Below are 24,822 nucleotides of genomic sequence, written 5' to 3' on the forward strand. Positions count from 1 at the left end.
AGGCTTTATGCACATGCAAAAAATAAACACCATTTTTCATTTTTTATTGCCTCTTAGTGCAGATCTATTGCAGCCAGTGTGTTGATGCATATTGTGGCATTACGATCTATATTTTACAGCATTTTAGGGCATATAACTGCCAAAACATGTGTGCAGAGAGTGGCTTACTGGCATAAATTACACACTTACACACGCAAACGTCTAAAGGTGCGCATGTGCATTTAAGATTCCAAATTATTATTCTAACCAATAGAATAGAGTTTCCACACATACACGTCTAAATGTTATAAAAAAATTTATGCTGGATTTATTGGAAGGTTCTTGCAGAAAGATTCAGTGTAGAAGGCAGTATTTTAACACACCTGTGTTCATAAGTCCTTATTCATCAGATTAAGTGATCGTTCTCTATGCTAGGAGCTGATTTACTAGAGGAGTAAAGAATTATCACAGGGAAAGTACCCAATTATGTGCCTGTGAAATTTAAAAAAAACAACAGAATTTTTGCTAGCACAAGATTAGGCATTCAAAGAAAATACCAGTTCATCATATTTCTAACATTCACATTGCTGATTGAACAGCCTCTACTATTTTAGTTATTCAAATTCAAATGTAGAATGTGAAATTTACATTGCAAAGTGAAAATTGTCCACTCTTTAGTAAATCAACCCCAAAATCTTATCTGTAAGTCTGCTGGAACACATAAAGACCATCCAATTTTTCACCAGGCCCCTTGGGACATCTGTCCCTGTCGATAGGCCTACATAGTAAACTGTTCACCCACCACCAAGGTTAATAGGTTACAGCAGGTGACATCAGAACAACTGGAACTGTAAAGCTGCCCTAGGCTGGTAGATTTCTCCCTAATATTAAGCGCAGAAGATATCTGTCTATCCTGAAACGTGTTGCAATTTCAGGACCTGCAGCAATTATTGCATGATAGAAACAATGGCACATATTTGGCACCTTGATCCTTCCATCTGCTCTCTGTTCCATAGCAAAGTGAACAATCAGACTGCTCAGGGGCCATTTTTCAAAAAGTTGGTGCTTACCATCACCCAATAGCCCATCAGACATATCCAGCAATGTTCTGAATTACCAATACTGTGTGTTACTACGAAGAGGTTTATGTTATCCCTAGGTATCTTTACTCATGAATTTTTCTATGTTTGTTGTAGCAAAATTATGTTATGGTATGCCCCCTCTGTTTCTTTTTTTTTTGTTTGACAGTACTGACAGCGCGCCAAGCTCACCAGCTTCATATAATAAGGCAAAGAAAGCAGACATTAATGGTTTAATGCCATTCTGCACATAGTGTATTTGGTTAACAAGCTTTAGAGACTGAAATTGGTCTGAAAGAAACAGCCTTTTTTTTATTATCATTATCCGCAGACCAAACACAAAAACAACTTATAACAGGAACCAAATAATCAGCTTATTCTTATCTGCTTTGTGACCTTCTTAAAAAAGAAAGCTGATTAGACAGGCACCAGAGTCTAAACATAGAGCTCTTCCAATATCATTTTCGCAAGTTGGAATTATATTTTTCAGGACTAATCTTACAAGCTTGTTGCTGTTTCGTTTTTATGTGTGTGAAATGTATCTATATATTAATACATGATTCCTGGGTCTTGTTTTAACTCTTGCTGTGCCTGTTAGTTTTGGATAGTGGATAGTTAGGATGCCTGTCAGATTATACATGGCTTTTTACCCTTGGGGAGAATGCTTCACACTTCCTGTCTCAGTGACCACCTATCACCGGAACAGGGAATTAGGAAAAATCTTACCAACACAGTTATAATACCCCAATGAAGTTCTAATCTTTCCCACAAAAAGAGTTGGCCTTTGTTAAACGTTAAAAAGTGTTTTAGTCTATTACATAGTTACTTTATATATGAATTCGTATTTTTTTATTTTTAGTTCAAATAAAGTATTCTTGATACACCTGCCGAAGTGTACAATCTTGTAACTATATTCATAGTAGACCCTCCAGTTGGAGTAGGGCCAAGTACTATTGGGCTTCATAATGATTTATTTAAGTAACAGTAGCATTTCGAAGTAAAATTTGGAGAGAAGTCATTCACGTTTAATCCAATTACCTCTACAGAAAGATGTGAAACCAGTTAGTAAACCCCAAAATATGAAGCTGGATTGCATTTAAGATGGAGGTTGGTGTCAGTGGGCCCTATAACTGTTTTTGATAAAGCTGGGACATATTATATACTGTATATATAAAAATATTTTGCTCTCGGGGCGTGTCCGGAAGCCGAGCTGGAAGGACGCTGTGAGTGAGAGCTCTCCTCCAGCCCAGCACTACATCGGCGTATATCGGGGGTTCTCCGTCGCTGTCCATGGGGAGATCACGGGCCACCAGGTCCTCTTCCGCCCGGGGGTCGTCCCAACCGCCCCCGGGCTCCTCGGCCTCTCTGAAGGCCTTCTTTATTCAGCCGGGAGGATCGCCGAGCGGGGGCCGCAAGATGGCGCCGGCCGACCCAGCCACGCTGCGGAGGGGTCCGGCCTCGCCTCCTCCCCCGCTGCACCCGAGGGACCTCTTCGTGGAGCACCATACGGCCCCACTCCGGGACGTGACCAGCCCGCACTACACCGCTGACCCCCCCCGCGGATCCCGGAGCACCCAGGCCGAGCAGGGGGACAGGCCGCGATCCGGCGTAGGCCGCGACCTCAAGATGGCGTCGGGGACGCAGCATGGGCGCTCTCCTCCACTGCCTGCGAGCAGCCGATCGGACCCCCAGGATGGCCGCTGGTCCCCACAGGAGCCGCCGCACGCTGGAGGAAAGCCAGGGGTGAGTGATGGTTCCCCCTCCCCCACCCCATCTTCTGCTGTGCTGGGACTGCGAGCTGCAGCCCCACTGACCCCCCCTTCCTCTACTCAGTGCTCTGAGGCCTTCCCCCGCTTGCTGCGGACGGCCTCGGACCCGGCCATAGTGGGGTCTTTCTCTTCCTATCTGCTGGGGGCCACGGAGGACCCCTCCCGTCCCGCTGGAGCCGAAGCACCCCCCCTGGCTGAAGGGGGGGCCCCACCTATGCAGCAGCCACCCGTTCCCCCCAAGGCCCAAAGACTGCCTCGATCCAGGGACGCCAGCCTGCCCCGACCCCGAGTAGCCAGTCACCCTACCTATGCTCAGGTGGTCCGTCCTCACTCCCCACTTCCGCTAGAAGTCCGTCAGGACCCCTTATCCGGATCTCCCCATGTCACGTCCTGGTCGGACCATCTGGATCCCCCACCGTCCTGGCCCCCATCTTTGGCAGCAAGGCCGCGACAGGGAGGTTCCCCTCGTCGCCCGTCACCACCCCTTTCCCCGCCGAGGCATCACGACGGTGATTATCCCCCCTGGCATGCCTATTTGACAGCCATCCCCACAAAAGAAGACTTTAAACAACTTGTAGCAGATGTGAAGGCTACCTGTCGCTCTGAAATCCAGTCACTGCACGCCGGCCTCAAACACCTAGCGGAAAGGGTCGAGATGGCTGAGGAGGAGATCCAGGAGACAAAGCTGGCTGTCCATCGCACCCAGGTGGAGAACTCAGATCACCGGCTCCTACTACGTGATATGCAGCGCCATGTGGAAGATCTCGACAACCGGGGTCGGCGGAACAACATCCGCGTCCGCGGCCTCCCCGAAGCCGAGGGCCCTGAGGATCTGCAGGCCTCCTTGCAAGCTCTCTTCAACGGGATGTTGGGGGAAGACCCAGCCAAACCCATAGAAATGGACAGGGCCCACCGCGCACTCCGACCCAAAGGTCCTGCCTCCAAGCCGAGGGATGTCATTTGCCGGATCCATTCTTTTCCCCTCAAGGAAGACATCATGCGTAAATCCCGCTCCATCCGCAACCTTATGTTCGACAATGCTCCGATCCAGATCTACCCGGATGTCTCCTGGATAACCCTTCAAAAACGGCGGTTGCTGATGCCCCTTCTTCGAGCCTTGCAGGACCAGGACATACCCTACCGTTGGGGATTCCCCTTCTGTCTTACGACCAGAAACCAGGGGAAATCTGCATCCCTCCGATTCCCGGAGGACCTGGCCCCCTTTTGTGACACCCTGGGCCTGCCAGTCCCCACGTTACCCGACTGGGACCTGATTGCCTCCCCGCCACCTCCGCCGGTGATCTGGCAGAAAGTTCCCTCCACCAAGCGGCACAGAGGACCGGAGCCGGCTCGCAACTCACCTTTACATCAGTGACTTGGACGGGCCCAGTCCAGTGGTCGTCTCCCCTTGGCAGCTTTAGCTTCCCCCTGTCTTAGGGGGGTTCCTTTTTTTTTTGAATTTTTTTCTCTCCTCCCCCCGATTGCCGAAGCTACACCTGATTTTTCTATCCCTGGGCTGATTCCGGTTGAGTTCCAGGACGGTTTCTGCCCCCCCCCCCCCCCGTGGTTTTTGCACTAGTTGGTTCCTTTTGTGGTGTGGACTGTTGGTGCCTCCCTGACCCGGGTTCTTTTTTCCTGGATTTTTTGGTCAGGGAGTCGATAAGGAACTGTACAGATCCGGTGTCCCTATAGGACCCCCGGACCTGTTGTTTGATAATGTTCTCCTTTTTTTTGTATTCTGTTACTGTTTTTCTTCTTTCTCTTCTTTCTAGGCTTTCTCCCCCCCTGGTCTTACCTATGACGCTCTGCCAGCGGTTCTCCCGGTCGCCGCCTCTCCTCCAGTGGTCGCCGCTCCTTCCGAGGCATCCAGGCCTCCATCTCCGTAAGCTAAGTATGCCCTGTACCCCACCCTTACTTGATCATGGCTAAGATCTTGTCCCTTAATGTACACGGCCTGAACTCCAACAAAAAACGCCACCTAGCGCTTAGGGAGTTCCGGCAGGCAGGGGCGGATATAGTGCTGGTCCAAGAAACACATTTTGACCGGGGTGACTCCTTTACATTTGCCTCCAGATATTTCCCTCAGGTCTATCAGGCTTTTAACCCACGGAAGAGGGCAGGAGTCGCAATTCTTTTTCGACAGGGTACCCCCTTTACTTGCACCTCCGTATACCTGGACCCACGAGGCCACTACATCATTCTCCGCGGTCTGTGGCGCACACAGGCCCTGACCCTCTGCGTCATCTATGCCCCTAATGTCCGTCAACACCAATTTCTGTCCAGGGTGCTTTCCCGCCTGTTCAAGACACCCCCCGGACTTCTGGTGATAGGAAGGGACTGGCTGTAGACCTTCGGGCACCCCAGGCCAGGACCTCCAGAGACTCTAGGCTGTTCCGCCAGATCACCAGAAGGCGGGGACTGTTTGACGCCTGGCGTGCTTTGCACCCACAGGACCGCCAATACACTTTTTACTCGGCCCCCCACAGCACACACTCGCGTATCGATTATTTTTTTGTCAACAACGCGACGCTTAGGGCGGCTCGCTCTGCACATATACTCCCCATCACCTGGTCTGACCACGCCCCCATAACTCTGACCCTAGACTTGGACCCCCCCCTCCGTAAGCCCTGTACCTGGAGGCTGAACAATTATCTCCTGCAGCATGTCCCAGCAAAGGCGGAGCTGGAGGTTTCGCTCCGGCACTACTTTGTAGAGAACGCTACGCCAGACATCTCCCTCACTACCCTCTGGGCTGCCCACAAGGCGGTCATCCGGGGGCGTTGTATTGCCCTGTCCTCGGCCTTGAAGCGAGACGCACGGGCCGCTGGGTTACTGGCCGAGAAACGACTCGCGACCTTAGAGGCCCGTCTTGCGGCATCCCCCTCCCTATCCACTCTTAAGCAAATTGTCCAGGCTAGGCAGACGCTTCGGGACCTGGCGTTGGGGTCGGTAGAGAAAGCACTGGTCCGCCTACGTCAACTCTACTACGACAAGGGAAACAAAGCACAGTCACTGTTGGCTCGGAAGTTGGCAGACCGCACAGTGTCCTCCACTCCGGCCCAAGTTAAAAATAGGGGGGGAGACCTTTTGACCCACCCCCAAGCGATAGTGGACGCGTTCGCGGACTTCTACACGGACTTGTACAATAGGCCTGACATCCCCCACAACCCCCCGACCCCGGGCCTGTCTGCCCGTATTGCCCAGTATTTGGAAGACATTGTGCTACCCCGACTGCGGGACGCGGACCTCCAGGAGTTGAACGCCTCTATTACTGAGGAAGAGCTCCTCGAGACTGTGAGGGCTCTTCCAGCCCATAAGTCCCCGGGACCGGACGGGTTCCCCTACGAGTATTACAAGACGTTCTTACCCCTCCTGAGCCCGCATCTAACCAAACTGTTCAACTCCTTTCTCCGCCAAACCCCGGTCCCGTCCGACATGCTGGGCTCATTTATTTCCCTCATTCCTAAGCCTGACAAAGACCCGACTTCTTGCGCTAGCTACCGGCCTATAGCTCTGCTGAATGCTGACCTTAAAATTTTCACGAAGCTCCTTGCCAACCGCTTAAATACGATCCTCCCTTCCCTAATACATAAGGACCAGGTGGGCTTTGTCCCCCTGCGACAGGCGGGGGACAACACCAGGAAGGTCATTGACCTCATTGACGTGGCGAACAGGGGTGACATGGCGTCTTTGGTCTTAAGCTTGGATGCCGAGAAGGCGTTCGACCGCCTCAGTTGGCCCTTCATGGAGGCCACGCTGCACCGTATGGGCTTTCGGGGCCCGTTTCTGCGCGCGGTACAACACCTCTACACTACACCTTCCTCACAAGTTAGGACCCCCTTCGCCACATCCTCCACCTTCTCCATTGCTAATGGCACTCGCCAGGGATGTCCGCTTTCTCCTCTTCTTTTTGCCTTGTGCGTGGAGCCTCTGGCGGCTGCCATTAGAAGTAATCCTGATATCCGTGGGATCCCGGTCAGGGGTAGAGAATTCAAGATTTCGCTTTTCGCGGATGATATTATCCTCACCCTGACTCAGCCTAGGATCTCACTACCCAATCTCCACTCAGAGCTGGACCGCTATGGAGGGCTCTCGGGCTACAAAATTAACTCTTCCAAATCGGTGGCCCTCCCTCTAAACATGGTCACGGCTGAGACGACCCATTTGCGCTCCGCGTTCCCATACAAATGGGAAAGCTCCTCCCTTAAATATTTGGGGGTCCTCCTTACACCGTCATTCCGTACCCTGTACCAAGCCAATTTCCCTCCCTTCTTTCGGACGATTAGGGATCTGATCCGTAAATGGAAGACCCACCACATCTCTCTCCTGGGACGGATTACGTCCATTAAGATGGTGGTCCTCCCCAAACTTCTTTACTTGTTTCAGACACTGCCAATCCCGGTTCCATATGCTCAGTTACGCGCACTCCAGAGGGACTTGCTGAAATTTGTTTGGAACTACAGGAGACATCGGGTCCCGAGTTCTGTTATGACGGCCGCACGTTCAGACGGCGGCCTGGCGTTTCCTGATTTGGTTCGTTATTACCAGGCCACTCAGCTGCGGGCCATAGCATCCTGGTTCCCACAGAGATCGTTTAATAGGTGGTCAGAGATCGAAAGAATCTGGTTAGCCCCGGTACATCCGAACAGTTTCCTCTGGGGTGCGAGTGTTGAGATGGACTCGGGTCGGCTTCTAGGGCCGATGGCTCACCTCCGTCTGCTCTGGCGGAAGCTCTCCCGCGAGCACAGTCTCCATTCGGAGTTCTCCCCACTGACGTCCTTCCTGTATAATCCGCTCCTGCCGGCTGGCCTGACCCATCAGATGTCCTGGCCCTGGGCTTCGCGCGATCTGTTCCACTTAGGGCACCTGGTAGATCCCAGAACAAGACAGCTTTTGTCCTTCTCGGAGCTCCAGGACAAGTACGACCTCCCCAAAGAATTGTTCTACAGCTATTTACAAATTCGACATTTTGTGCAGTCTAAAGCCCCTCGCCTGCGTCTCTCCCCGCCCTCCCCTTTCGAACAGATAATTCTGGAAGGCAGACATCGCAGAGGCCTGATCTCGGACATATATCGCATTGTTAACACATATCATTTCCTAACGAAGGGTAAACATTCCTATATGAGACGCTGGGAGAGGGAGTTGGGTGAGGAGCTCTCCCTCGAGACTTGGCAGGGGGTGTGGGGCCAGGCAGCCAAGTCCTCTATGTGCACATTGTACAAGGAGAACTCCTACAAAATTATTTATTTCTGGTATCAGACCCCGGATATCCTCCACAAAATATACCCCTCCACCTCGGACCGCTGCTGGAGATGCCTGAAGGAGCGGGGCTCCCTGTTCCACATTTACTGGGCCTGTTCCTTGATCGCCCCGTACTGGCTAATGGTCCGCAGGCGGCTCCAGCGCTTGTTTGACGTCCCAGTACCCCACTCCCCTAAATTGTTTTTATTAGGCCTGTCCCAGCCCACACTGGCCAGGCCTAGTCGGAAGCTCCTCAGGCATGTCCTAACAGCGGCCCGTTGCTTGATAGCCTTAAACTGGAAATGCCCGGTGCCCCCGTCAAGGGAGGCTTTATACGCCAGGATCAAAGATGTTGAGCTTATGGAGAAGATGACAGCCAGACTGAGGGATAAGCTGGAGGAGCATGACCTGGTCTGGGGGAGATGGCGGCTGCTGGAGGATTGATGGCGAACCGGTTTGGATGTGGTGATGTAGACCGCTGGCGCTCTAGCTCCTTTTCTTTTTCCGTTTCTTCTTCCTTGTCTCTCTCTCTTCTTCTTTTCTCCGTTTTTTTTTGTGTGTATGTTGTTGATGGTCTTTGTCCTGTTTCCCGTGTGGCATACGAGCTGAGCAGTAGACCCTGGGCGGCTTCGTGGTTTATTGTGCGGCCGCTTGACTTTCTGTGTCTCTCGTCCCGCTCTGCACCCCCTGGTCGAACCGCCTGTTTTTGCTATACCGCCCTATACCAAGTTACTATATGCTGTATCCCTGTAATGGGCCCTCCAGATTTTGGGAGCCTTGCTGTTTTTGCTGTATGCCTGCACTGATATCTCTGTTTTACGACCATGAAAAATAAAAATTGTTATTTGAAAAAAAAATAAAATATTTTGCTCTCACCCAAACTATAAAAAAAACAAGTGAATATTATTAAAGGTGATGCTACTTATTAGGTCTGAATACACAACTAACTAAATATGTTAAAAATATATAAGTACGCAACCTATTAAATGCTCTATGTTGTAAACCAATATCATACCATATATATGAAATATTCTCAAAGGTGAAAAATCAATATATCCACATTAAGTCCTTAGTGAAAAAAGTGAAGAAAAATCCAATTAAACGTGCTCTTGTAGATGAAAAATGGTTCACAAAAAAAGGTGCTTTCCCCACATAAAACACTCGCCTCTTACCAGAAGGATCTCAAATTATAGAGATCTAACTCGCTCACACAGCTTTTAACGTATTGCACTATGAAGCCTCTTCCTTCTATAATCCTCCATGCTTGAGAGATTCTACAGTGGTATGCTTCATATAGACACCGAGGACACATGAGATGCATTGTAACAAAGTGGAGCAATTATCTTACAAGGGTGGAGCACCCTTATAGGAGCCTAATGAGTGGGATATCCCTGGTGGCTGAAACCTGTGTGAACAAGTTAGATCCCTATAATTTGAGATCAAAAGAAAAAGACCCCATAGTGGGACTAGCAGCCTGTAGCGATAATTAAATCATAATGAATTATAATAAAATATTAAAAAGTTCAATACAAATTTTGTTGGGAAAACCTGGAAAAACCAGGGCTGCTAATATTGAAACCATTCTCTTCCCTGGGCAACATGATGGACATCATTGATGGTTTTTAAATATTTTAGCTTATGTATGTACGGTTCGCCTTTGTCAATATAAGTGCTCCGCTGTTTTAAAGCATACACCCCTGAGCAAAGAAAGACATTTCTGAAACGCGTTGGGTGTCTTCCATGTCTGTTCTGCTATGGTGCTAGTCATAACAGTAGTCTGCGGAATATGTAGATCTGTATGCACTTGTATATTTTGTACTTTGTTGGCCTAAATGTTCACCAGCCTTTAATTGTTTTTAATTGTTTTTTCCAATATTGAACTTTTTAATATTTTCTCGACAAAATATTTTTTAGTTATGATTTAATGATTGCTACAGGCCACTAAAGTCCACTATGGGGTATTTTCTTTTGTTCCTTCCATATACATGGGATGTTGGCCTGATTAATATATCAATCATACCCTTATCTCCTACATTTATAATTTGAGATCCAGCCCTTCTGGTAAGAGGCATGTGTTTTATGTGGGGAAAGCACCTTGAAGCAGCTTTTTTTAAAATCACTTTTCATCTACAAGAGAACGTTCAATTGGACTTTTTTTCACTTTTTCTTTTTTCACTAAGTACCTAATGTGGATATATTGCTTTTTCACCTTTGAGAATTTTTCATATAATGTGTGATATTGGTTTACATTATAGAGTATTTATTAGGTTGCGCACTTATCTATTTTTATATACTGTATAGCTACACTTTGGACTGCATGCGGTAAAAAAACATCTACCCCTCTAACAACCACTTATCTTTCAATAAAACTTCAATCACTGGCTCAAAATTTTGAACTCATATTAAACCATATAATATTTTGTAGCTAAATACTGTAAGCGCTAAGATATTTTACATGTTTTCTAACAAGGAATGTCATAACCAAGACCACCAGTTAAACTCACAAAGCCTGCCAGGACATAGATAAATAACCATAAATAAGGAAGGGTACACAGAGGGCAACAGAAATAGGCATCACATAAGAGCATGGTTGACATTTAGCTAGAGAAGAGCAGAACTTACATTTAAACATGTAAAATAATGAAGTTTGGCTGCAGAGGTAGCAGTATAACCCCACAGTTTCAATGCCAAATAAGCTGAAGAGCTAAAACACAACATTTCACCTCCTACTGAGAATATTTAGAAACAAAATGTTTTTGTAAAAACAGTTGTTCTTCTAACTCCATTTTCTCCCCCCTCCCACCGTGTAAGAAAGATGGAGACCATATCCCGGAATGCACTCAGTCCCTGGAGACAGATGTTGGAACAGGAAGAGGATAATATACAGAGGAACCAATCATATACACACATATGTGATGACGTTTGCTTATGTCACTTTGACTATAAAGAGTTATAATTTTAATAAAGGAGGGAGTTGATGAGGAGCTTTTATACTGAGCACTGTTTCAGTGTGGATTCTTTTGCATGCATGCACTCACATCGCATTGAATTAGAGCCAGAGGCAGAATAGCAGATACATTCTGGTTTTGGCCCAGACATCAATCCGCAACAACTGGTAGGATAAGGCTACTTACTGTCTTATCACAGTTTAAAAAATATTGTATACTCGCTATGCTACACATTGAACGTATTCGTTGAAAACATCACTGCAACAATAAAAATTCATGGCTGGGATTAGATCTTTATACCCAGCGTATCACTGCTTCAGTTATTCCAAAAATATCTTTTGATCCAATTAATAGCAGCACCTTGTAATAAGGATAGTAATAAGGATAGTATGAATACCCTGTACACAGAACTGGACTTCCATCAACAGAGCCCATAGGCACACAGCCATTGGCTCTCAAACTAACCCCCGTCACCACCATTACAAAAAAAATGTTTTTAATTTTCCTGCTTTTAATCTGTTTAAGAAAATTGTGACAATATGTAAATAATATTATTTTTATGTCACCTCATTTCGTTTCCCACTAACGGGCCTGTGCTTGCTATGCTCAATGGAAAATCCAGCCCACCCTGTACACCTCCTAGAACCAAGCTATACACCTATAATTGTTGGAGGCTTTTATGAAAATGACAGTAGCTTTTACATATATACATAGCCTCACCACATATTCCGGTTGTTGCTGGCAGCCCTGCTATGTCTGAATTTGGAGATGAATTCCGCGAACTGTCTGCAGATTCAGGATACTGTCGTCTGACCAGACACCTGTTAGATGGAGATAGAATATCACAGTAAAGCCAAGTTTACATAAGGTGCAACGTCTACTCAAGCCTTGAATAGAAGGCTAGATGCACTAAATGAATAAGGGTGGCTTCAATAAGGTTTTTATGATACAAAAGACTGCTATAAATATAAACAAGAGTTGATTTACTATAACTGGAGAGTGCAAAATCTGGTGCAGCTCTGAATAGAAACCAATCAGCTTCCAAGTATTTTTGTCAAAGCTTAATTGGTCAGAGCCTGGTTAGCTATCATGCATAGCTATGGTAAAAAAGTGGTTAAGACATGACTCAGAGCGTAGCACCACATCCAAATATAAGCAACAAAGAAAAAACAAGGATGAACATGGACTTTAAATTGGTAGCCACCAGTAGACCCTGAAAAAGAGCACTCAGTTGAATACAAATCCAGGTTTATTTAACATCATGTAAAAAACATTTAAATTGAATACTGAAATATATTACAAAATAGAATGGTGTTGTTCCATCTAGGTGAAACATATATGAAGACTTGGGAAACCCTGTTGGTATGCCCATGGATATGATGGACTCTAAAGCTGGTGTATGCAGAAGGCCTTACTTATTAGGGCCTCACAGGAAATCAATGTACTGAGTGAGGGATCACAGAGTTGCACCAGATTTTGCACTCTCCAGTTTTAGTAAATCAACCCCACTGTGTATTTGAATGGTGTCAAAGACTCAGATCACACATTGTTTACTTATATAATCACTCACATGAAGCATTAAAATGTTTCTAGCACATACACATTGCAATAAGTACATTTTTGTCATGATTGGGAACCACATTCACAGTAAAAATTTCATACATCCAAATCCTTTTTGACAGATTTTCTTTTTTTTTCTTTTGTGGTCAAAAACGATCCTTGAATTGTCTTTAACTATTGAACATTTCAAAAATGATGAATCTTGAACCAAATTTTGCCAGTGTATCACTAACTTTACACCTTTAGATTTTATATCTTTACAAAAATACAAACAGCTTAAGAGATGCATAACAGGAGACTTGGGAAAAATATTACTGAAATAAGAAGCTGGATCAGTATATGTAGTTAAAGGAAAAACGATGATTGGAGAATGAGGTTGAGGATTCATAGTAAAAGGTAAATTCACATATTCAGGGTAATATATGAGTTAGTTGATGTCGCCATAAGTGCTGACAACCCTCAGTTCCTTATTCTGATTATTTTGTGCTGTGTTTAGATCTCACTGACTTTAGTAATGGTGGTAAGGAGGATATACTGTATACCAAAGTAGTTATCTACGTGTTACATGTAAAATCTAGCCAGGTGGATGTGGTATTGTTAAATCAAAAATCTGCTATATATTCTATTGACTGACATTGTGCATGCTATATGCTTAACAAATTTCATCTAAATACTTTGGTCATGTGTATTACACCCAGTCCCCCACAGCTCACCAATCACATTTACCACTAATTTCGAGTTATCATTTCGACAGCCAGGATTTGCGTTATATACCCAGCAGCAGATTTTGTTTTTGCTCCTGTCTAAATTGAGGCTCAGAAGAGTGTCTGCAGTATCAAAAATCCTTACAATGTAGCAATCATTGGAGTAGGCACAGCAACTCAATGGAGTAGCAATGTCCACTTCAGTGATTTCCAGCTTCGAGGGGCATTGGCTGGGTTTGATATATATGCATAGTTACATGCAAGCTAGACCAATTTAACTATGTATGGATCTCTTTTTTAAAGGAATCTTGCAAGTCAAAAAAAAATAATCATGTTTCTCGTTAACCCCTTGGTAACCCCTTGTGTTCAATTTTAAGCTTACTACTAAGGCTACTCTTTTTTTACATTTAGTGTTTTATTATGCCAGAAAGACCATTATATTATATCAGACATGCACTAACCCCTTGCATATTGGATTGTGGAGGTGTCTAATTAATCAAAACCTCCCACTATGTAAACTGACTTATGAGGCGAGAGGTTGCCAAGCACAATTCACCAAAATTTGGGGACCTTGATGATAGATATACAGGACTCTAGTGACTCCTTGTTACATTCATTTTCTTATTCTACCATAGTTACTTTCTCTCCCAGAGTTTGTCTTACTCAAATTTATTGTCTCTACCTCTTATTGCATTGCAGGTCAGCATTCCACTGTACTTTGCTGAGACAATGGTAACTTTGTCCTAAGGGCAAGTGATTCTGATGGATAGTTCAGGTGAACAAACTAATATTACCTGTGTACTAGACCAGGGTTATTGTAATTAATATTGCTTACTGTGGTATTTTTGTTCCCTGACAATAATAATTTTGGCTTTGTTGTTGGTAATGCTGGTACACACATGTATTTATCTGGTAATTCAGGCACGTTTGATGTTTTTTGTAAGCTCAGATATTTACATGCCTATTCCTTTGTTGTTGTCATGCTACGATTCTGGTCAACAATATGCTCTTGCACTGATATGACTTGTGTAATTTGTATATGCATCTATTTACAATAAACCAAGTTTATAAAAAAAAAGAAAAAAAAAAGAATTTGGTAGCCATATGCTTCTGTTATTTGAATGGGCTACTGTATTTTGTGCCTTGCTGAAGCCTTAAAGTATAATGTATATGTTCCAGCCTTCTATAATAAATGGCAATTGACAACATCAGGAATCCACTTCAAGATAATTAGGTGAATAATTAAATCCACAGACATACTTTGTAACCTTTCCGGAAGAATTAAGGTCTGAACATTGCATACTAGCATCTACATTTCTCGATATATATTTGGTTTGCCTTCTAGAAAACTTTATGAGAAATAATGAGATGAAAAAAACTTGCCTGGAGAACATTGTTTCCAAAATAACAATCTACAAAATTTCCAAATCTAGACCCCATAGCAAAAAATAACATGCTAGTTCCCTTTAAAGCGGAGGTCCACCCTAAAGTGGACCTTCCGCTCATCGGAACCCTCCCCCCCTCCGGCGCCACAATTGGCACCTTTCAGGGGGGAGGGGGGTGCAGATACCTGTACAGTACAGGTATCTGCACCCACTTCCGGGATAGCTCTCTGCGGAAAGGGGCGTACATTACGCCCCTTTCCGCAAGTGCCCGCCCCTTTCCGCAAGTGCCCCGCTGCCTGCTGGGAAACACACAGATCCCAGAGGCAGCGGGGATCGTCCTTATTGCGCAGCGCAACTTGCGCATGCGCAGTAGGGAACCGGGAAATGAAGCCGAAAGGCTCCATTTCCTGATTCCCATACCCAAGATGGTGGCGGCAGGACCTGAGAGACGATCTAGAGATCGGCTTCGGGTGCTGACATCGCGGGCGCGCTGGACAGGTAAGTGTCACTATTTTAAAAGTCAGCAGCTGCAGTATTTGTAGCTTCTGGCTTTAAAAAAAACGTGGAGTCCCGGCGGACTCCCGCTTTGTCTATTGTTATCACTACAAAGATCAAAGTAAATATCTCTGCAGGCTCCAAGCTAAAAATACTATTTCTTGGCCCACCTCAGGTCAGCACACAAAGGGTTAACATCTCCTCTGTAGCCCTACATGACCACTTGTAGCTAATTAAATGACAGCCCCTCCCCCAACTAAGGTGTTCTTCCTTTTTGGGCATGCTCCAGGCCGCCTGTTGATTGCAGTTGGTAAGTAATTTGTTTGCTGCACCCCCCCCCCCCCCCCCGCCGAACCTACCCCTGTTCAGCCTCTCATGGAGTTGGAAGACCCTGAATGTTTGACGGTAAACCCTCCTAAAAACTGGATGCTCTTTGTGCCAGGTGGTGGGCAAAATGATGCTTAAACAGAATTGACATTGTACAGGTGTGGTATTATAAAAGCTTTGTAATGTCATGATTGGCTTTCCCTTGGCATTTTTTTTATATGCATTGCACTGCACTGCTCTCCTGGCTTTATTGTCAGTCTGAGAGCAGCTGTGAATGATGTCACGGGGGCAGGTGTTAACCCGTATTTGATAACAATTTTCCGTTTTCTATTTATCTTATCTTTTTTTCATAAATTGAACAGTCTACAGAAATATGAAAATCTTTGCTTAAAATTCATATCAATATGAATAAGTATTCTTATATTAATTAACAAATTCTGCATTTAGGCTAGGTTCACATCCATGTGGTTCTGGTTGATGCGGTTTTGCAGTGCATTTTGCATTTGAGGGCTGCCCACTGACAGCTGAATGTAAAAAAAGAATTGCCAGCAAAGAAGGAAAAGGGAAAAATGTCATGTGGTTCCCCTCAACCCATAGCAGGCACTTCGGGTGTGCTATAGATTTTAAGTGGAATCCCACGCCAAAATGTAAAAAAAAAAATGGTGTGGGGCTCCCCCAAAATCCTTACCGGACCCTAATCTGAGTATTCAGCCTGGAAGGCCAGGAAAGGGGGGAAGCGAGTGCCTCCTCCCTCCTGAACCATGCCAGGCCACATACCATCAACACAGAGGGGTGCTTTGCCCACCCCCAAATGCCTTGTCCCCATGTTGATGGGGACAAGGACCTCTTCCCCACAACCCTGGCCAGTGCTTGTGGGGGTCTGCGAGCAGGGGGCTTATCGGAATCTGGATGCCCCTTTAACAAGGGGGCCCCAGATCCTACCCCCGCATGTGAATAAGTATGGGGTACACAGTACCCCTACTCATTCACCAAAAAAAAAAAAACGGTGTAAAAAAAATACAGTAGGCCATTCTTGACAATTCCTTTATTAAAAAACTAAAACAATGTCCCCCAAAGTAAATTCAACATCAATCACTACTCCCGTCTGCCTGACCTTTTCTTAAATAATTAAGGGGCAGACCAACAACGTCACAAGGGGGCGGGGTCACCCGGTTACATCACTGGGTGACTCCACCGCTTAATTATTTAAGAACTGTCAGACGGCAGAGCTGGCAGACGGTGGGAGCCTTCGGCTGGAGTGGACGGTTTATTTTTTTCCTTTTTTCGGGTCAGCAAAAGTGGTGGGCATCAGGGACTTTTTTACATTCAGGCGTCAGGAGGGAACCCAGCTGACAGCAGATGACTCATCGGTTGCTAAGGATGCAGTGGCTGCCTGCTCCATAACAACAGGCAGTTTGTTATGGAGGGAAGAAAAATCTGCAAAACACATGTGAAAATGCAACACTTGCATTTTTGGTGTGGGTCCATTGAAGTCTACTACATGCAAAATGCAATCTGCTGCGGGAAAAAAGTCCCTGACCTGTTCCAAAAATGCAGTGGCTGAAAAATGCATAGATGTGAACTTGTTCCATAGGAAACCATGTTAAATAGACTGTAGTGCATTTCTGCACACTGCAAAACTTACTAAAAAACACATAGGTGTGCTCAGATTTTTATACACTGTAAATTGAAGCACTGTAAATAATGAGCAGTGAGAGGAACCCTTAAAACTGTTATGGAAAGATGATGAAAAAGTTGACCTGCTCTAAAAACATATCATAAATGGTCCTGATTCCTCAAGCAGCAATCACACTTAAAGTGAACCTTCAGCCATCTTCTCAACTTTCCATCTATTAAATCTTCTGCCCTTGTTATTTTAACTTTGGATAGTAAAACATTTTTGTTCTGCCAGTAAATATCTTGTGCAGCCCACTTCCTGCTTCTAGTCTGGTCATTAGCCTAAAATTATGACATAACGCACAGCTCTCTCACTCACTCTCGTGAGAGTTTGCAAGGAAGGGGCGGGGGGGGGGGTGTGAGAGGGTGAGTCATAAGAGGGCCAATGATAGCTGCAGGGCTGCAGAGCTGGAGGTGTGCTTCTGTGTGTCTGTGTAAATCCAGGAAGTGAACAAGCAGCAGCTTCAGCTGCCCACAGTTGTTAAAATGATTGCAGCCAGACTCAGTGGATGGAGATTTCTGCAGCATATTTGGCAAGTACAGAATCACAGTACATATAAAATAATATGCAAAGTGGTTGGAGGGAAGCTTCAGAATGGCAAAGATGTTTTTATTACAAACTATGTGAGCAGACTGCAGGTCCTCTTTAAGGTGTGCTAAATAGCACTCAAGTCATTTTAAAGTGGCACTTCAATCAATGTTATGTGCCTTTTTAGCACAAATGTTATTGCACTTTAATGAAACTGGGCCACGGTATGTTTTTTATTTCATTTTATGCATTTTTTGGTGTCATCTTTTCAACTAAGTTCCAGTTCCTTTCATGTCAGCAGCATAAAATGACTGTCATGACAATCATCAACGTAACCATCATCCCTTTCTGAAGATGAAAAGCCCTTGAAGAGGGAATTAAAACCTGAAGAGAACTGAATTTATATACAGAGATTACCTTCAACTTTGATACCTCCAGACAACCCACTGACCCCCCCATCTTGCTACAACAGATACGACCAGGACAAGGCGCCCAAGGCTACATTGCTAAATGCTGCCTACCCCATCCTTTACAACCGAGATGGACAGAGCTTGTACAGTACATGTAAATATAGGTGGACAGACCAAAGCAGGGTCAAGAAATAGCACTAGTTTTCAGTTTGGTCGGTGGTAAGTTTAAATTAACAAGCATTCTGACAGATATAATAATATTCTGCAATTACTCATTCATTTTGACATTAAAATTCTTTCCAAAGAAAATAAAGTTTTATTCAATGGCTCATATGTGGTAATTAAAATGACTATTACTACAAAAAATTGATAAGCAAATTAAACAAAAAAAAAAAGTAATAAAAACGCTAAGGCCTCATGCACCTGGGTCTGTTAATTTCTAAATAGATCTGCAAACATATTATTTTTTTTATGACTGAATAAACACTGGACTTTCAATAATGTCTAGGTGCATTCAATCTAGTTGCATTTACAAGAAATATGTACATCTAGAAAATGTACAGTCTGGTTTTATGCAGTTAAACGCATCTGAGTGCACACCACACACAAGTATATTAAACATAGGAGAAGTACTTATTAGATCAGTTTTTCCTGCATTTGTATGAAGCCCAAGAAGAGCAGGTACTCAGGAGAGAAAATATTTAAATAGGGCTAATAAATTGTAACAAAAACTTTCTAAGGAAAGGGCCGATGAAGGATACTTTCACACTGGGGCGGTGCTGGCGTTAGCATTGCTGTTATAGTGGTGCTTTTCGGCCGTTAGTGGGGCGCTTTTAACCCCAGCTAGCAGCCAAAGAAAAGGTTAAATGCGGCCGTGTTGTTGCGCTGCCCAAGCGCTTTGCAGGCCATTCGGCAGCGCTACCTATTCATTTCAATGGGCAGGGTAATTTGGGAGCGGTATATACACAGTTTAAATAGTTGCTGAGGAGACATGAAGCAAGACCTCCACTTTTTGTTTTTCCAAACATAAGGCTGCTTTCTCAATTGGGCGGGACGTTAGCGGTAAAGCTAGTTTTAGGGGCGCTTTACCGCTGTCATAGCGGTGCTTTTTGGCCGCTAGCGGCTGAATAAAGGGTTAAAAGCCCCCACAAAGCGCCACTGCCGAAGCACTTTGCAGGCGCTTCGGCAGCGCTGCCCATTGATTTCAATGGCAGGGGCGGTGGAGGAGCGCTGTATGCACAGCTCCTGTCCTGCTATTTTTAGCACAAAAACGCCTGAAAAGCACACCAGTGTGAAAGGGGTCAAACAGTAATAAAGGCTACAGCTGTAGCTTTCATTCATAAAGGAACAAGAAGCAGAACAAAGCTGTCAAATTGACAGCTAAATCCTTCAGATATCAAGGGGAGATTGCAGCTCTCCCTGCATAATTAATGTAATTATCATTGGGGCTCTGCTGTAATTTTGACAGTCATTCTGTGCTACTTTCTCAGGGCTCCTGATACAGAAGGCAGCTGCAAAAGTGACAGCAACTTATCTGATTACACATAGAAGACTGTGCTCTTCCAATGTAATTCGCAGGACTGAGATTTCAGTTTTTACAGCTCAGTTGCTCCTGCTAAGTGCAGGAGACAGCTGGGTGTTGTTGTGTAGGCAGGAGAAGCTCAATCTTCAGATGAACCCCCCTAGCATGGCTCTCAACTCAGGTACCTCTTCTGCCTCTGCTTGGGCCTGAGAACAGACGTTTACGAGCCAATACACATAGAATATAACCTTAAGGTCCAAAATTAAATTCAATGTTGCTACAATATTTTTATATGTTAGCATACAAATGGGTGTTTCAGAAACCTACTGATAATTTCTAGGGAGCCTTAGATTGGATGTAAACCCACTCTCATTCTTTCTAAACTATTGCCATAGTGGTATAAGGATATAAATGCCTTGTGCATGTATCCTTACCTGTCAGATGTCTCCCCTCTGTCTGTTATGAGACCCAAAAATCTGTGGGTGGGTCTGTTGTCTGGAGCTTGGTAGGTGGAGTCGTGATGTCAGTAGACTCCCCGCCCACCTCTACACTCCCCTTGGCCAGGCATCGATATTTCTTACACCGAACTTCTGCTAGTCTCGTGGATTATGCCCCATGATCACTAACATCCAGTCAAAACCCAGGAAAGTCACCACATGACTTCAGCATGCCCAATCATGCTAAGTTGTGGAGCAGCCAATCTTGGGAGAGCTGGAGAAGAAAGGCGGAAGATGTGAAGTACACAGAATGCCTCTCTCACACTAGTGCATGAGATAAGTAAATCACCTGTCTCATACACAGCAAGGGGGAGACATCTATTTCTCTATCTGTCCATTTTTATCTCACTGAACAAAGATAAGAGGACTACTCAGAGCTGGATTAACTCTTCATGGCAAGACTGGGTACATATGACATGAAATCCTTTACTGTACAAAGTGAAAGCCTTAATTAAAAAAAAAATAATTGGGTTGACATCCACTTTAACAACTAGTGTGTTATGCTGTCAGCTATTATTTTAGAATGCCTATGAGCACTGTTATTATATCAATTCAAAGCACATAACATAACACCAATGCCATTTTAGAAAAACAGAAGCCCTGGAAAAATAACCTTTTGGGCCTGATTCACAGAATGTGGGCAAAAAAAAAATAGTGTTCGCATGTAGAAAAACGCTCACCTTTAATTTCATGTAAAAAAAGTAAACAAGCTCTTGATCTGGTTCATTACACCTGTTTATTAATAACCATTTAAAGTGGTAGTAAACCACATTAAAAATAAATAGGCACCGGGCAGTTTAAGTCATAATGTGCTAGTATGCATCACATAGTAACATAATAGGAGATATTTACTGTACCTATAAGTAAGCCTTATTATAGGCTTACCTAAAGGTAAAAATCATACAAGGGAGTTTACTTCCACTTTAAGTGCAGGTATTTGGAGATAGTGGGGTTGATTACTAAAGGCAAATAAAGCATGCACTTTTGCAAGTGCAGTTGCACCAGAGCTTAGAATATGAGGGAGAGCTTAGTAAGTTTTAGATGCAGTCGATCTTCCTTTGCGCCATATGACATCTGTATAAGAAACACAGGCTATGCAATTAATATTCCATACTATTTGGCTTCTAGCTGAATTGTTCATTACATAGAAATAACAGCTTTATGCCATTTTCCTAGGGTCCTTGAGCTCTATGACATCACAGCAGAAGCATCAGCCACAAGCCCTAGTGCACAATTTTAGTTAGGGCATCATAGAATCAGATGACCCCAATTAGAGAACCTTTGTCTGCCTAGTTCAGACATTTACAGTGCCTTGCAAAAGTATTCGGCCCCCTTGAACTTTTCAACCTTTTGCCACATTTCAGGCTTCAAACATAAAGATATAAAATTTGAATTTTTTGTGAAGAATCACCAACAAGTGGGACACAATTGTGAAGTGGAACGAAATCTACTGGATAATTTAAACTTTTTTAGCAAATAAAAAACTGAAAAGTGGGGCGTGCAAAATTATTCGGCCCCCTTGTGTTAATACTTTGTAGAGCCACCTTTTGCTGCGATTACAGCTGCAAGTCGCTTGGGGTATGTCTCTATCAGTTTTGCACATCGAGAGACTGAAATTCTTGCCCATTCTTCCTTGCAAAACAGCTCGAGCTCAGTGAGGTTGGATGGAGAGCGTTTGTGAACAGCAGTTTTCAGCTCTTTCCACAGATTCTCGATTGGATTCAGGTCTGGACATTGACTTGGCCATTCTAACACCTGGATACGTTTATTTGTGAACCATTCCTTTGTAGATTTTGCTGTATGTTTGGGATCATTGTCTTGTTAGAAGATAAATCTCCATCCCAGTTTCAGGTCTTTCGCAGACTCCAACAGGTTTTCATCCCCAATGGTCCTGTATTTGGCTGCATCCATCTTCCCCTCAATTTTAACCATCTTCCCTGTGCCTGCTGAATAAAAGCAGGCCCAAACCATGATGCTGCCACCACCATGTTTGACAGTGGGGATGGTGTGTTGAGGGTGATGAGCTGTGTTGCTTTTATGCCAAACATATAGTTTTGCATTGTGGGCAAAAAGTTCGATTTTGGTTTCATCTGACCAGAGCACCTTCTTCCACATGTTTGGTGTGTCTCCCAGGTGGCTTGTGGCAAACTTTAGACGAGACTTTTTATGGATATCTTTGAGAAATGGCTTTCTTCTTGCCACTCTTCCATAAAGGCCAGATTTGTGCAGTGTACGACTGATTGTTGTCCTATGGACAGACTCTCCCACCTCAGCTGTAGTTCTCTGCAGTTCATCCAGAGTGATCATGGGCCTCTTAGCTGCATCTCTGATCAGTCTTCTCCTTGTCTGAGCTGAAAGTTTAGAGGGACGGCCAGGTCTTGGTAGATTTGCAGTGGTCTGATACTCCTTCCATTTCAAAATGATCGCTTGCACAGTGCTCCTTGGGATGTTTAAAGCTTGGGAAATCTTTTTGTATCCAAATCCGGCTTTAAACTTCTCCTCAACAGTATTACGGACCTGCCTGGTGTGTTCATTGGTCTTCATGATGCTCTCAGCGCTTTCAACAGAACCCTGAGACTATCACAGAGCAGGTGCATTTATACAGAGACCTGATTACACACAGGTGGATTCTATTTATCACCATCAGTCATTTAGGACAACATTGGATCATTCAGATCATTCAGAGATCCTCGCTGAACTTCTGGAGTGAGTTTGCTGCACTGAAAGTAAATAATTTTGCACGCACCACTTTTCAGTTTTTTTTTGCTAAAAAAGTTTAAATTATCCAATAGATTTCGTTCCACTTCACAACTGTGTCCCACTTGTTGGTGATTCTTCACAAAAAATTAAAATTTTATATCTTTATGTTTGAAGCCTGAAATGTGGCAAAAGGTTGAAAAGTTCAAGGGGGCTGAATACTTTTGCAAGGCACTGTACATACTAATACATACTTTAGATGAATTTAAACACGCTTTTACCATATTCAATTTCTAGAAGTTCACTAAATGCAATAGATAGCACAATGTTAGTAGGTAAGAAAATAGGAAAAGCAAATTCACTTTAATTACCGTATATACTCGAGTATAGGCCGACCCGAATATAAGCCGAGGCCCCCAATTTACCCCCAAAAAAACTGGCAAACTTATTGACTCGTGTATAAGCCGAGGGTGAGACATGCCTGTCCATCCCTGTGTGTGTGTCCGTCCATCCCTGTGTGTCCGTCCATCCCTGTGTGTCCGTCCATCCCTGTGTGTCCGTCCATCCCTGTGTGTCCGTCCATCCCTCCCTGTGTGTGTGTGTGTGTGTCCATCCATCCATCCATCCCTGTGTGTGTGTGTGTCCATCCATCCATCCATCCATCCCTGTGTGTGTGTGTGTCCATCCATCCATCCATCCCTGTGTGTGTGTGTGTCTCCATCCATCCATCCATCCCTGTGTGTGTGTGTCTCCATCCATCCATCCCTGTGTGTGTGTGTCTCCATCCATCCATCCCTGTGTGTGTGTGTCTCCATCCATCCATCCCTGTGTGTGTGTGTATCCATCCATCCCTGTGTGTGTGTGTGTCCGTGTGTGTGTGTGTGTGTGTGTGTGTGTGTGTGTGTGTGTCCAGCCTACCTGTGTCCCGAGCCTGTGTCCCGAGCCTCCGTCCCGTGCCTTGCCTCCTTGCCTCCGTCCCGTGCCGTGCCTTGCCTCCTTGCCTCCGTCCCGTGCCGTGCCTTGCCTCCGTCCCGTGTCGTGCCTTGCCTCCGTCCCGTCCCGTCCTGTCCCGTCCCGTGCCTTGCCTTGCCAGGATCGCCGCTCTTCGTCGGCGCCTCGGCGGCCATTCTAAAATTCAAAAGCCGCGCCTCCGCCTTCGCCTGTGATAGGCGGAACACTGAATTTCCCAGCAGCCTGTGTTCCGCCTATCACGGACATCGTCTCATCCTCGTCCGTAGTACGAGGATGAGCGGATGTCCGTGATAGGCGGAACACTGACTGCTGGGAAATTCAGTGTTCCGCCTATCACAGGCGAAGGCGGAGGCGGAGGCGCGGCTTTTGAATTTTAGAATGTCCGCTGTCTGTCTGCTCGACACGCTGATCGAGCAGGCAGACAGCGATGACTCGAGTATAAGCCGAGGGGGGCACTTTCAGCCTCAAAAAAGAGGCTGAAAATCTCGGCTTATACTCGAGTATATACGGTATGTACAATTCTATGCTATGGTTTTCTTGGTGTACAAATTAACAAATGAAAATACTAGTCTGACAGTAGTCTGCCTACAAACATAATTTGACTTTCTTTATCTATAGTCTTATATGAAAAGATATGGAAAATGTCAGATGAATATAGCCTAGCTGATTGGTACTGCAGTTCAAAACTCTGATGAAACACACCATAGATCTGTGATTCGTGAATAAGAATCCTACTCTATATTTACTCTGTATATAATATTTGTTCATTATAAGGGTATAAATCATATAAAGTCTTGTAAGCAGTTCACTTTAAGAAACTACCTCTTTTCCTTAAAGTGGATGTAAATCCACTCTCATCCTTTCTAAACTACTGCAATATCGGTTATCTAGAAGGATATACATGCCTCCTGCATGCATACTTATCTGTCAAATGTCTCCCCTCTGTCTGCTATGAGACTCAAAAAACTGCAGATTTTGTAGGTGGGTCTGTTTTCCAGGGCTCAGTGGGTAGAGTTGTGATGTCAATAGAC

The 24,822-nt window shown here is 44.8% G+C and overlaps 1 protein-coding gene across 8 annotated transcripts in view; it reads right to left on the reverse strand.

Annotated features, from left to right (window-relative positions):
* Positions 1–24,822, reverse strand: part of CARMIL3 (capping protein regulator and myosin 1 linker 3) — a 145,230-nt gene that overhangs the window by 72,720 nt on the left and 47,688 nt on the right. For all 8 annotated transcript variants that reach the window (XR_013270314.1, XR_013270326.1, XM_077469093.1 and 5 more), the window contains exon 6: positions 11,737–11,837. Coding sequence is in view for 6 of the 8 variants with exons in the window: in XM_077469093.1 (XP_077325219.1) it covers positions 11,737–11,837 (101 nt within the window). In the remaining 2 variants the exon portion in view is untranslated. The remainder of the gene's footprint in view (positions 1–11,736; positions 11,838–24,822) is intronic.

This window comes from Lithobates pipiens, unplaced genomic scaffold (assembly GCF_037356315.1).
Source record: "Lithobates pipiens isolate NorthernLeopardFrog02 unplaced genomic scaffold, aLitPip1_a1.2 Scaffold_11, whole genome shotgun sequence".
Classification (NCBI taxonomy): Eukaryota; Metazoa; Chordata; class Amphibia; order Anura; family Ranidae; genus Lithobates; species Lithobates pipiens.